Source organism: Pan paniscus, chromosome 7 (genome assembly GCF_029289425.2).
Source record: "Pan paniscus chromosome 7, NHGRI_mPanPan1-v2.0_pri, whole genome shotgun sequence".
Taxonomy (NCBI): Eukaryota; Metazoa; Chordata; class Mammalia; order Primates; family Hominidae; genus Pan; species Pan paniscus.
Window position 1 is genome coordinate 36,337,769 of NC_073256.2, and position 13,307 is coordinate 36,351,075.

Here is a 13,307-nt window from a genome sequence, read left to right on the forward strand (position 1 = left end):
TGACACACAAATATTTTTTAGAGTATCTTTTTTTGTTTTTTTTTTTCCAGAGATGGCTTCTCGCTTTGTTGGCCAGGTCGGAGTGCAGGTTGGCACGATCTCAGCTCACTACAACCTCTGCTTCCTGGGTTTAAGCAATTCTCCTGCCTCAGCCTCCCAAGTAGCTGGGATAACAGGCTCACACCACCACGCCCAGCTAATTTTTGTATTTTTAGTAGAGGTGGGTTTTCATCACGTTGGCCAGGCTGGTCTCAGACTCCTGGCCTCAAGTAATCCGCCTGCCTCAGCCTCCCAGAGTGCTGGGATTACAGGCGTGAGCCACTGTGCCCAGCCTTTTGGAGTATCTTTTACTCTCATTTGAAACATTCTCTCCCTACTCTGCACCAATCCAAGTTCTATCCAGAAGAAGCTATAGGATGGTGGCAAGATATTTGATTTAGCATCAGAAGACTCGGATTTGAGGCCTTGTTCCCCTACTTTGTAACTTGGAGCAGTCACAAAAACTCAGACCCACTGATTCTCAGCTCTGTTAAATGGACATAATAATAACCTCACAGGATTGGCATAAGAATTAAAATGAGCCCTGTGAGAGAAGTGTATAACCTACATAAACTTCCTAAAAACACGAGTAGCGTTTTGTAGTGGTTAAGATCCTGGGTTGTGCTTAAAAGTTTCCACTCTGTAATCCAAAACCTGAGTTCAAATCCCAACTCATAATATTTATTGTCTCTGCGGTTGATTTGGCAATCCATTATTTGCCGGATTTTGTCATGTGTTTTGCCAATTGCATTCATAATTTATTTTGCATTTATGCTTGTATCTCCTAAGTCATGGTATATAATCCATGCTTTTTATGTTTTGTCTGACATAAGCTCTTATCAGAGCCCTTTGCACACAGGGATTCAATAAATATTAACACAATCTACATTTATTTGGTGAATATTGCATATCTGCTGTACTGAAAGCACATTAAGTAACAAAGGCAAGTGAGAATAATGAAAAGCAGTACTCACAACAGTTATCATGATTGTGCATGGATATGTTCAGAATGAGCATTTTTCAAATCACTTTAAACAAAGCTGAATTGCAGAAACGAAAGGCCAACAGCAACAATTAAATTACATTTGGAATAAAATCATTTGGCCTAATTTTCATAACCACAGATTTCAGAGAATACCACCACCCATGCCAGGTGTACCAGACAATCCCATTGTCTGTTTTAGCCGTGTAGGGGCCGCTGTAGTATACACCATTCAGGTTTGCAGAGTGACATCTAGTGGAAGGGGGAAAAAAAAAGAAAACAACAATCAGACTGGAAAAATATTGTTCAGAATCCCTTTTATTTTGCTACAAATACTTAAAACTTTTGAACTATGAATTCTGCCATTTTTCAGACAAGTATATATTTACTAGTTTCCAAAAGCTGAGAAATTTCTACAACAGATGGCTATTGTATTTTATTTTTTATTTTTTAATTTTTTTTAATAATAGAGACAGTGTCTCACTGTGTTGCCCTGGCTGGTCTCCAACTCCTGAGCTCAAGCAATCCTCCTGCCTCAGCCTTCCAAAATGCTGGGATAACAGGTGTGAGCCACCGCGCCTGGCCTCAGAGATGGGTATTTTAAACTGGTGAGTTTTACTGCCGTAACAAATCTGAAAATACAACCCAGGCCACTCACAGTGCATTGAAAAATAAGCATTTCAATTTTCGATTGTCTTTAAACAAAAAATTAAAACAAGAAAACAAAAACGCCTCCTTGTAACCTCCAGCCTTACAACCTCCTGACTCAGAACAGTGTTAATTTCGTACTTAACAAGAGCTAAGGTGAGTGTCAGCAAAGCAAGGCGTGGGCAAGGTGCTCTACTACTGGCTTTCCTGGATAATTTGCACTCACACATTCGTTCCCCTGCTGCTAAGACTTAGCTTTCATAATTCAAACTCCGTATGTCCCCTTCTTTAAATTGGTAGCATATCAATTATTTCAATCTCAAGGGTAAGCAAACAAACCTAAACCACCATTTAAAGTTTTGCCCCCCATCAACCAAAAATCATTTTTTCCTAGTTGCTGAGTTAATTTTTTACATATATTGCACCAATCTAGATAAGCTGGTTAGGTTATCGACAATATAAAAATGTTTCTTTCCTCCTTTGGAGTCTGTAAATTTTGTCCTTGATATGTATAATTTACATGTAACAGTATGCAATAAGTTTATGTGTGTTGTTATGAAATTAATTGCCATATACTTCTTTATTGATACAATTAATGAAAAGATGTCAGAATTAGGATAGAAGGAGAACATTCACAAGAGGTAGTTCTGAACATCTATGGAAAAACCCAAATTATTGAATCAAAAAAGCATATAATCTACCCGTAAAGGCTGAGTGGCTGGCTTGAATCACTTATCAGCTTAATGATTCACTCCTACTGAGCGTTCTCGAAGTCCTCCTAACTTAAATGGACGTAATTAATTGAAAATATGTATGTCAAGTCTGCAAATGTCAAAGCCTACTGTGTTTTTAAAACAGCATGGAAAGTAATGTTAAAAAAGAAAATACTGTAAATTGAGTCTCCAGAATATATATTTTGGCATATATTTGTCTATCTAGAGACATCTGCTAACTATATTTTTATATTTGGTCTATGATTTGAATCCCATTAGGAAACTGACTCTGTGATGAACATAAGAAACCTTCACTATTCTGAGACCAGTTTTCTAGCATCGTTTAGTTTTTAGAACAGCCTGGATTTGAAACTAGGTTAGGGGATGATTGGGGCTTCCTTGGTGAAGAAGTGGCTGTGAGCACTCACGTGAAATGCTACACTAACAAAGAAAAGACATCAACTCGCAGTGATTGGTTTGCTATGTGGAAAAAGAATATCTTATAGGTGGGTAACATTTATGAAGTGCCAACATTTCATGTAAATTAGAAGAACTATGGGACAGAAAAAAAGCAACAGTAAGAAGGAAGAAAAGATGATAGTCGAACTCACTAATTGTAGGCATGGTAGAAGTAGCACCAAGTTTCTAAAACAATCTACTTTCTCTCCCTTAATGCCTACTGATTTTCCAATTGCACAGCCTTATCAACCCCTTTGATTCCAAAGATAACGTGGGCTCTGTGGCTGGCTCCACCTAATGAATTGCCTTTCTTTGTGCTCCCTGAACCCATATCTTTAAAGTCAGGTAAATCGTTCCTTTGCCCACATTAATATACATGGTAGTTTTCATTCAGATGCCTTAGAAGCCAGTCAGCTGGATAAAGTACATGGTTTTGATCTCAGGATACTATTAGTAATTATTTCTGTATACGGAATTATTTTCAAAATCAAACATTGGTGATGCTTGCAGATGACTTCATGAATTACACGTAAGTTTTATGTCATGCTGACTTAGAAGAACAAGGGGGAAAGAAAGGAGGAGTAGGAACAGGTGAAGAAGACGGTTTTTAAAATAACAGGAAAACCACTAAGGAAAACACCATCATCACCTTCAATTTGCAAAGCAGGAGAGTGAAATTTCCTTCTCTCCTTCACACTGCTGGAAATACTCCAGTTCCTTTATAAATGATCAAATCTTAAATGGACTCAAATGTTTTTTTAAAAAAGCAAAATATAGAAAAGATGACTATTTTTACAACAGCAGTAGTACTCCCTTATCTGCAGGGGATACGTTCCAAGACCCCTAGTGGATGCCTGAAACTACAGATAATACCAAATTCTATATATTGATACTATGCTTTTTCAGTCTGATAACCGAAACAGCTACGAAGTGAGTAACGAGCAGATAAAGAAAATAAAATTTACCAAACTGAAAGACATGATATAGATTCAAAAGAACCACTGAGTACCCACTGTAGTAAACAAAAAGAAGACCACGACAGTGTATGTCACTGTAAAATTTCAGAACGCTAGGGGGAAAAATCTTTTGGGTGTAGGAAAGAAAAAAACCATCTATAGTAGTTCTCTGTTTTTTCCTATAATATACATACCTATGATAATGTTAATTTATAAATTAGACACAGTAAAAGATTAACAACAACTAATAATAAAAGATTATGATTATATAACAATATGTCAGCATTACAGCTCTTGTGCTTTGGGACCATTATTAAATCAAATAAGCATGATTTGAACACGAGCACTATGAAACTCCAACACTGGATCTGATAACTCAGACTTCTACTAAGTGTCTTGGGGCAGGGAGGGCTTTCAGCATGGATACGCTAGACAAAGGGGTGACCCACCTCCTGGGCAGAAAGAATCCAATGGTGCTAATCTCTGCTCAGAATGACATGCAATTTAAAACTTATGAATTCGGCAGGGTGCGGTGGCTCACGCCCAACACTTTGGGAGGCCGGGGTAGGTGGATCACATGAGGCCAGGAGTTCGAGACCTGCCGGGGCAACATGGCAAAACCCTATCTCTACCAAAATTACAAAAATTAGCCCATGTACCCCAGAAATATATAAAATATTTTGTATCAGTAAAAAAAGAAGCAACTATATACAATGAAAAACGGAATGAATTTGCTGATAAAGTAACATGAATGTATTCAGTCAGAGGGTAGAATTAGGTTTCTGGATTATTGTAAAGGAAATTTCTGTATTGGGAGAGGTTTAGACTCAATGAATTAATGAAAGCCATAGTGATTGAAAAGTAGTACTATACAGAAACATTACAGCAATAACGGTGGCTCTTTTGTGTGATATGGTCAGGTGAAGAACTAGTTGGTTATTAGGATGCCAAATAGTCTCCATATATATACATGCTCTCTCTTTCTTTGTGTGAATTTGTGGCCTTCTATTTATAACTCATCCATAATTCAGTTTGCAAATGATCTTTGTAAAAGTAATCATTTATTTCTATGACATTTAAACTTTACTAATGTACACAATGAACAAATCCTCAAAACGACTTCATTGCTGAAGAATTCTAATGAGAGTGATTACTTAATAATACTAATATTATAAATAAAGACTAACATTACCATACATATTATATTGATAATTAATGTCTATCAGTGAGATATCATCAACTCCATTACAACTATGCTCGTAAGACATCAAACCTGTTAAACCACCAGCCAGACTGATCTTCTTCTGCGCAGTTCCCTTCATAGTTGTCATGATCTCTGTCCCACGTGCTGAATTTCATTCTTTGGTGACTAGCCCACCACTGCACCTCAGGATGAAAATTCCCCGCAAGGGAATCTCCAGCTGTTCCAGAATATTCCCCAATATTCAACTCGTAGAAATTCTAAAGAAAAAGAGCATTTCTGCTGTCAGTGGAGTTCCTCTATGACCATTTTAAAATTAAGTTTATTTCATAAACAAAAGAACAGGTTCTATTGTATATTTTTATTTCCACTGACTCCAGGGTTATATTGCACATTTTAAGCATTTATTCACGGTTTTACTTATTAGAAAATTGTAGTACCTTTTCATCTCCAACTTTGAAATTCTTATATTGTGCATAACGGCTATTTTTTTCAAAATCTGCAAGGTCGATTTTTAAAGTGTAGTCTTCTAAAAAAGAAACAAGCAATTATAATTTTTAAAAATGTGTGACATGACACGGACTACTGCAGTTTAAAAATAATTCACAGCTCTATTTTAATTTTACCATTTCCCTTGGACAAGAATCAGTTTTCAAAGATTAAACAGTGACTTCTTTGTATTTATAACATGAACATTTTATCGTGTAATTTATTTGGAAAAAAATGATGGATACAATATTAAATTTTAAAAATGTCTACTAGATCTCTCAGAGGTAAAACCTAGTGCAATTCACTGAATAATGAACAACAGAAAAAATAAGTGATTACTTAAAGCAATCTAACAATGAAAGGATCGACGTTTTACGTTTAATAGTTTGACCTCTTTTTCTTGATTTCAGTAAGAATGTTGATCTTGAATGTAAATGGTGGCTATTAATGACATTGTGTAATCTCTAGTAGCTGAGCCACTAGGTTTGTAAAATGTAGTTGCCGTTGCCTGCATATGCCTGAACTTGGTTATTTTCCCGATAGCATAAAAGATCAGCTAGGAAACCCTTTAAGAATAATTTGAGGAAGAAATATGAATCCTAATTGTTATCCGAAAACCTTCGTTTGATACTGGCTCATAAGATCAAGAGACTCTTAGCATCAAAGTTTGTAGAGTGGATGTCATTGGAAGAGAATTTCAGAGACAATAAGGAAACATTCTTGAGAAATGCTGTACCACCAACATTCTCAATGGCAGAGATGATGATAATTACTGGAAAATATGCTAACATCAATGACTCTGAGTCAAAAAGTATTTCTGAAGAGCTGATATCTACATGTGAAAGCATTTTAAGAATACAATGGGGCCAGGGCGGTGGCTCACGCCTGTAATCCCAGCACTTTGGGAGGCTGAGGCGGGCGGATCACGAGGTCAGGAGATAGACACCATCCTGGCTAACACTGTGAAACCCCGTCTCTACTAAAAAATACAAAAAATTAGCCAGGCATGGTGGCGGGCACCTGTAGTCCCAGCTACTTGGGAGGCTGAGGCAGGAGAATGGCGTGAACCCAGAAGGCAGAGCTTGCAGTGAGCCGAGATTGCTCCACTGCACTCCAGCCTGGGCGACAGAGCGAGACTCCTTCACAAAAAACAACAAAAAAACAAAAAAAAAAGAATACAATGTATTGGGTATATATTATCTTTTATATATGCTAAAGAATGATATATGATGACAAAAAATCTCTAAACATTAAAGATATACTTTAATGACTGTAAAAATTCTAGGCGATATAAGAGCATTATGTTTTTAAAATGATTAAAATAATTGCTACCTTCAAGTAATCTTTTTTTTCCCATTGTTTGGAAATAACAAAGACTATTCCTTTTTCAGAAACAGAACTCTTGTCAGGGGCACCAAATGTTATAAATCAAATTATTAGATCACATGGGTTCTATCCTCCTACTTTGATAAATAAGATATAACAATGACCTGTAAGGTCAGGTTAGAGTTTAGAGCCTCACTTTCCTTGGAGTTTCAAGCCAGATCATGGAGGCACTGGGAAAGAGAGTCCCTGAATAGTCCTATCACCTAGGCCCCATCTCTGGTTGGCCTCTTCTCTCTTTCCATCCCCATCTCCATCACTTATAGCAAGGGGCTTTGGATCCACTTGTGGACATCCCAGGCTGCATATCCAAGTTCTATTCACACCCAAGTTGGGTGGATTACAAGGTCAGGAGATCGAGACCATCTTGGCCAACATGGTGAAACCCTGTCTCTATTAAAAATACAAAAATTAGCTGGGCATGGTGGCACGTGCCTGTAATCCCAGCTACTCAGGAGGCTGAGGCAGGAGAATTGCTTGAATCCGGGAGGCGGAGGTTGCAGTGAGCCGAGAACGCGCCACTGCACTCCAGCCTGGCTACAGAGTGAGACTCTGTTTCAAAAAAAAAAAAAAGCCATTTTTTAGCCTCCCCTCAAGCTTAAGGGTGCACACACCAGCAGCAGAAGAGGACAGACAAGAGAACAGCCTGAAGGAGTCCTATAAACAAACTCAAGGCTGTTGGGGCAGGGAATGCTGGATTCCTCATGACTGGAGTCCCTTTAAGAGGGGATGCAGGCCTCTCTTGGGCTTGTTGATTTAGCACCACAATTTCCTTGCCCCAGGGAGCTCTCTCAAGGTAGTAAAGGTCACAGGAGAAAAGACTGTGGAGTGTATAAGAGCAGCAAGGCAGGCTAAGTCAACTGTCTTTAAAAATATTCTATTACAGACGAGATACGGTGGTTCATACCTGTAATTGAAGCACTTTCGGAGGCTAAGGCACGCAGATGACTTGAAGCCAGGAGTTTGAGACCATCCTGGTCAGCATGGTGAGACCACCGTCTCTACTAAAAATACAAAAATTAGCTGGGTATGGTGGTGTGCGACTATAATCCCAGCTACTCAGGAGGCTGAGGCATGAGAATTGCTTGAGCCAAGAGTCAGCGGTTTTAGTGAGCCAAGGCTGTGCCACTGCACTCCAGCTTGGGCAACAGGCAAAAATCTGTCTCAAAAACAAAAAAAGAAACTTCTATTATAACAGAGACATAAAGTCTCAATTTTTTGGCTAACATTGAAATGTCTCTTTGTTCAATAAGTAAACAAATTACATTTACCATTTCTAAATCAATTTTATTGCCACTACTTCTAGTTGAGATTTATGTAGTGGGGATAAAGCTATTCTCAGAGGTAATTCATTAGCCGTAATGCTCTCATAATTAAAGAATGCAGAGACAAAAACACTGGCTATTGTCTGGATTGATGGGATACGTGGTTGGGGGCCCAGGAACTGAAAAATACGTTTTTTCTCCAACGAAATTAGCCAGGCTGAGTACCAAGTTGATATATGAAAAGGAACAGGTTTGTTGGTAAAGTTCCTCTGGGCAAATATGTACATCATAATAACTTAAAAAATAATACGTTTGAATTTCATATATTTAGAAAGAGCCAAGGGTTACTGCTCTGGGGTTTTCATAGTTTCAATAAGAAACCAGATAAATATCAATGTGCAAATGAAACAGAAGTTGGTATGGCAAATTTTATATATCTGGCATAAAACACTTAAAACTAGAATAATAGATTTGTTGAAGGAAAGGAAGCGTTATGTAAATTTAGAGAGCACTGATCATAAGAAGGACATACAAAGAAAGTATAAGGTTTCTAGGATTACTCATCCTGTCTAATATTTATCATTCTAGTGTCTCAAAGAACTTTATAACCATAAGCCTACTACTATAAATATAGAAACACCAATAGCTTTCCAGAACTTGGATGGAACAAAGGAACTTTTGTTTTATCTTAATTTATTATTATTATTATTATTATTATTTGAGACAGAGTCTTGCTCTGTCACCCAGGCTGGAGTGGATTGGCACAATCTTGGCTCACTGCAACCTCCGCCTCTTGGGTTCAAGCAATTCTCCTGCCTCAGCCTCCCAAGTGGCTGGGATTACAGTGGTGTGCCACCATGCCTGGCTAATTTTTGTATTTTTAGTAGAGACGGGGTTTCACCATGTTGGCCAGGCTGGTCTCGAACTCCTGGCCCCAAGGGGTCCACCTGCCTCAGCCTCCCAAAGTGCTGGGATTACAGGCATGAGCCACCATGCCCAGCTGTTTATTTTTAATGCAATTGCAGTGTAACTTAGCATGCTTTCTTGGGCATTACAGTTGGCTTTTATGAAGGATTCAGGATCAGACTTCAGTGGGACTGATGATAATCTCAGACTAAAACAGAGGTAGGGAAGCAATGGATTGGAGCAAAAGAACATGGGAGATAGAAGCTGGGAAAAGTCGTTATCAAAACAATGATATTTTAGACAAATATTAAACTCTATAGATAAGAATTTAAAAGTATATAGGGAGACATCCAGATGTCTGCTATTTACTTTGAAATATATATACAGAAAAGATGGATTGATGGACGGATTGAGTAATGGGCAAACGGATAGATATGTAACAAAAACAAGCAAAGTAAAATGTTAATGTAGGATACAAGTGGTAGGTTGAAACTTCTTTCAAATTGGTTGCATCTTTGAAAAAATTTCAGCATAAAAGATGAGACGTATGTGGAAACATGGACATTTCATATATTATAGTATTTTATTGGAAAAATAGCACCAATTCCCCAATTGTTCACCTCTCTCTCGTAATATGTCTTCATAACTCCTCCTATTGTTTACTTCCTTTTTAAAAAAAGTCTGAGCTGCTCCTGTGATTTGCTTTCACCAATAGAAGAAAAATGACTCCATGCCAGTTCTGGGCCTAGATCTCAAGAGACTTACATACATCCACTCTTTTTTCTGGAACCCTGCCTGTGCTACAAAAACAAGTCCAGGCTGGCTAGCTGGAAGATGAGAGACCCTATGGCGCCAGGTTGAATCCATCTATCCCAGAGCAGCAACTTCAGCGAGGAAGTTGATGGCAGACTCATAAGCAAGCCCAGCCATGATCAGCAGAGCCCAGCCCTGATCAGCAAAATCACCCAGCCAACCTGCAGATTTGTGAGAAGTGATAAATGGTTATTGATTTTAAGCCACTAAGCTTTGGAAGAGGATTGTTACACGTTATTATTGTGACCTTAGGTAACTGATACAGCATATATAATCTCCAGGAACTCAAGGCATCAAAAAGGAATAATTATGACATTATATATCCTTTTCAGAAGTAGAATCTATAGATACATATAGCGACTTATATTCTATATATCTATATATAGCTACATATATACTATGTATAGAATGTATATTTATCTATAAATATATATAGATATTTCTCATAAATATATATGTGAAAACAATTTCCCGCAACCCAATTCTAGCTTTTTTTTCTGTTTCTAATTTTAGGCAGCCACATTTTACATTTGGGATTATTGCCCAAATGTTATCACTACCATCTGCAAGTCATAGCAATTATTGAATTAGTTCCATTGCCTATAATTTGGTAAAAAAAAAAATTTAGTGTTGTTTTTATTTTATTTCAAATAAATCTGACATCATTCAAACCTTACCTTGAGTGGTCAAGAAGTGAAGATTTTTATTGCCCAGCCAATATTCACCATGTTTTTGGACAAAATTTCCAAAGCCATTTTCATAGTCTTTCCATCCTCTAAAAAAGGTAAAGTGGAAGCCGATTAGAGCAAACTCCATTTGTGGTACCAAAGCGACCACCACCCACCCCCTGCTACCACCGCCTCCAATATTTTCTTGATTAGTTAATTCATTTTCAGTATTCTTCTTTAGAGAGATTGAAATTCTGTCTAATTAATAGACTTCAGGATATGATCAAAATATTTGACTTATAAATCTCACTTTTGCTGCTACATATAAAGTCTTACATCATAATTAGCACACCTGTTAAAGTTTTCACTGCCATCAGATCGTCTCTGAATTACAGTCCATCCTCCTCCATCGGACATGTCACAATAAACAGAAAATTCTGCTGGGCTCTGGAGAGGTTTGATTTTGTAAAATCCACTGAGCTTATACCCATCATTGAAAATCTCTGAACAATCTGTTTTTAAAACAAGGTAATGTAACATTCATTATGTGTCTTTCCCCGCCCCCCCTTAGGGAGCCTCTGAATGAGACTACTCAGTATCACTGGAGACAGATAACACATGGTATAGAAATCAGCGTTTTAAAATTGCATCTTGTACATCTTCCAGTGGATATTAGGAAAGTTTTATTTCCTTTGCTAATATTTGCCACCTGAATCCTTGATATAATCATGGAGGAAAAAATGGGAGTGAAACAAGAATCTAGTTTTTTGTTTCTTTCTTCTTTTTTCTTTTACTTTTTTTTTAAGAAATGGGGGCGTGTCACTATATTGCCCAGGCTGGTCTCGAACTCCTGGCTTCAAACAATCCTATCCTCCCACCACAGACTCCCAAAGTGCTGGGATTACAGGTGTGAGCTACCACGCCTGGCTTAGTTTCCAATTTCTGAGTTTTGTAGAAAACAATCTTAAAAAAACAAGTTATGAGTAGTCTGTGAATAACAGTATATTTAGGTGGAACTTACAGTTTTATCATACGGAATAGTAAAATTTATCTCACCCATGAAGCTAAAATGAAAGCAGAAATGTTAACACCAAAGTTACTACAGGTTATCCTGACTTAGAGCATGATAAATCATTCTGGACATCTGAAAATGAACCCAAAATAGTAATCTTGTCAAAATCTTTTTTTTTATTCTTATACTTTAAGTTCTAGGGTACATGTGCACAACATGCAGGTTTGTTACGTATGTGTACGTGTGCCATGTTGGTGTGCTGCACCCATAATCTTGTCAAAATCTTATAATCTCTTAGCTTTATTAGATTTTTTACTAACCCACTGAAGTTTCTAAAAGTCTATACATTCTTAGATGTTTTTGCTAAAAACTGCAAGCTTCTGCTATTCTTTTCATCCCTTAATTCTTTTTTGCTGTGGTATTTCTTTGAACACTGAAGCAAATGTAGCTACCCCTTTGTCACCACAAAGTGATATCTATTTCTTTCTTTCTTTTTTTTTTTTTTCCTTTGAGACAGAGTCTTGCTCTTTCACCCAGGCTGGAGTGCAATGGTGCTATTTCGGCTCACTACAACCTCCGCCTCCCGGGTTCAAGCAATTCTCCTGCCTCAGCCTCCTGAGTAGCTGGGATCACAGCCATGCACCTACACACCTGGCTAATTTTTTTGTATTTTTAGTACAGACGGGATTTTGCCACGTTGGCCAGGCTGGTCTCAAACTCCTGAGGTCAGGCCATCCGCCCGCCTCGGCCTCCAAAGTGAAAGGATGACAGGTGTGAGCCACCACACCCTGCCAAAAGGTGATGTCTGTTCCTTAAGCCACTTGAGGGTGATGTAAATTAATACCCATTGGGTCTCACCTAGGTCGATCTGTACAGACTTAGAGAATGTGGCAAATGGGGACCTCTCTATTGTTCAGATGCATAGAAAGCTAGGTTTTAGGATGATTGAAGTAGTGGTCACTATAAACAGTCTGAAGAAGAGCCGTCTACAAACATTTGAATAAAAATACTATATCATCAACTTTCACTTTTACCCTTATCGCTTTGTTAATTTCCTTAACAAAAAATTTTTTTCTTATTGGATAATTCCATTCTTGTAGCATATTTTAAAGATGTTTAAAGATTTAAAAACAAATGTTCATTGTTTTGATACTAAATTGCCAAATTTACAACTCTCTTGTTTTGTTACAGATAAAATATATTGCACATTAAGTAGGTTGAATAGGCCATAGACATCAGAAGAGAAAAGAAAAGAAAGAACCTTAGTCATTTTATAACCTTCACATGGTTGGGACCAACCATATACTCCTGCTTTGGTGAGATGTTTATCTTTGTAATGATTTAGGCTTTATTCATATATTTATTTTCAAGATTCAGAAGCACATGTGTTCAAATACATGCTAAATTATAAAAAGGATCCTGTTTTGGCAATTAAACAAGAAGCAAAACAATGAGAAAATGATTACCTAAAATTAGTTCAATGTTGTTATAAAGTTTACATCTTGTAGTCAAGTATATAGTACAACACTTTTATTAAAGTAAGCAGATTTTAGCCCTATTTGGAAAGAAGCTTTTTGCTTACATTTAATTTCCTACCAAAGAGCTGAATACTAAAGACTCACAAGGATCAAACTATTTTCCAGGCAAATATGGAAGTGATTAGCTATAACATTTGCCTCTGGAAAACTTAGTGAATATAGAGGTTTCAGCCAACATTTTCTACTTGTTATTATCTTTTGCTAACTGCGAGTTTGTTATTTCTTTGGTCTTGTT

The 13,307-nt window shown here is 37.4% G+C and overlaps 1 protein-coding gene across 1 annotated transcript in view; it reads right to left on the reverse strand.

Annotated features, from left to right (window-relative positions):
• Positions 1-912: 912 nt before the first annotated feature.
• The window catches only part of FGL1 (fibrinogen like 1), a 45,598-nt gene continuing 33,203 nt past the window's right edge, over positions 913-13,307 (reverse strand). Inside the window, exons 6-10 of the mRNA XM_003823644.6 lie at positions 10,875-11,034; positions 10,532-10,629; positions 5,439-5,527; positions 5,071-5,258; positions 913-1,273 (exon numbers count right to left, since the gene is read on the reverse strand). Of these exons, the coding sequence (XP_003823692.4) occupies positions 1,114-1,273; positions 5,071-5,258; positions 5,439-5,527; positions 10,532-10,629; positions 10,875-11,034 (695 nt within the window). The 3' untranslated portion in view covers positions 913-1,113. The remainder of the gene's footprint in view (positions 1,274-5,070; positions 5,259-5,438; positions 5,528-10,531; positions 10,630-10,874; positions 11,035-13,307) is intronic.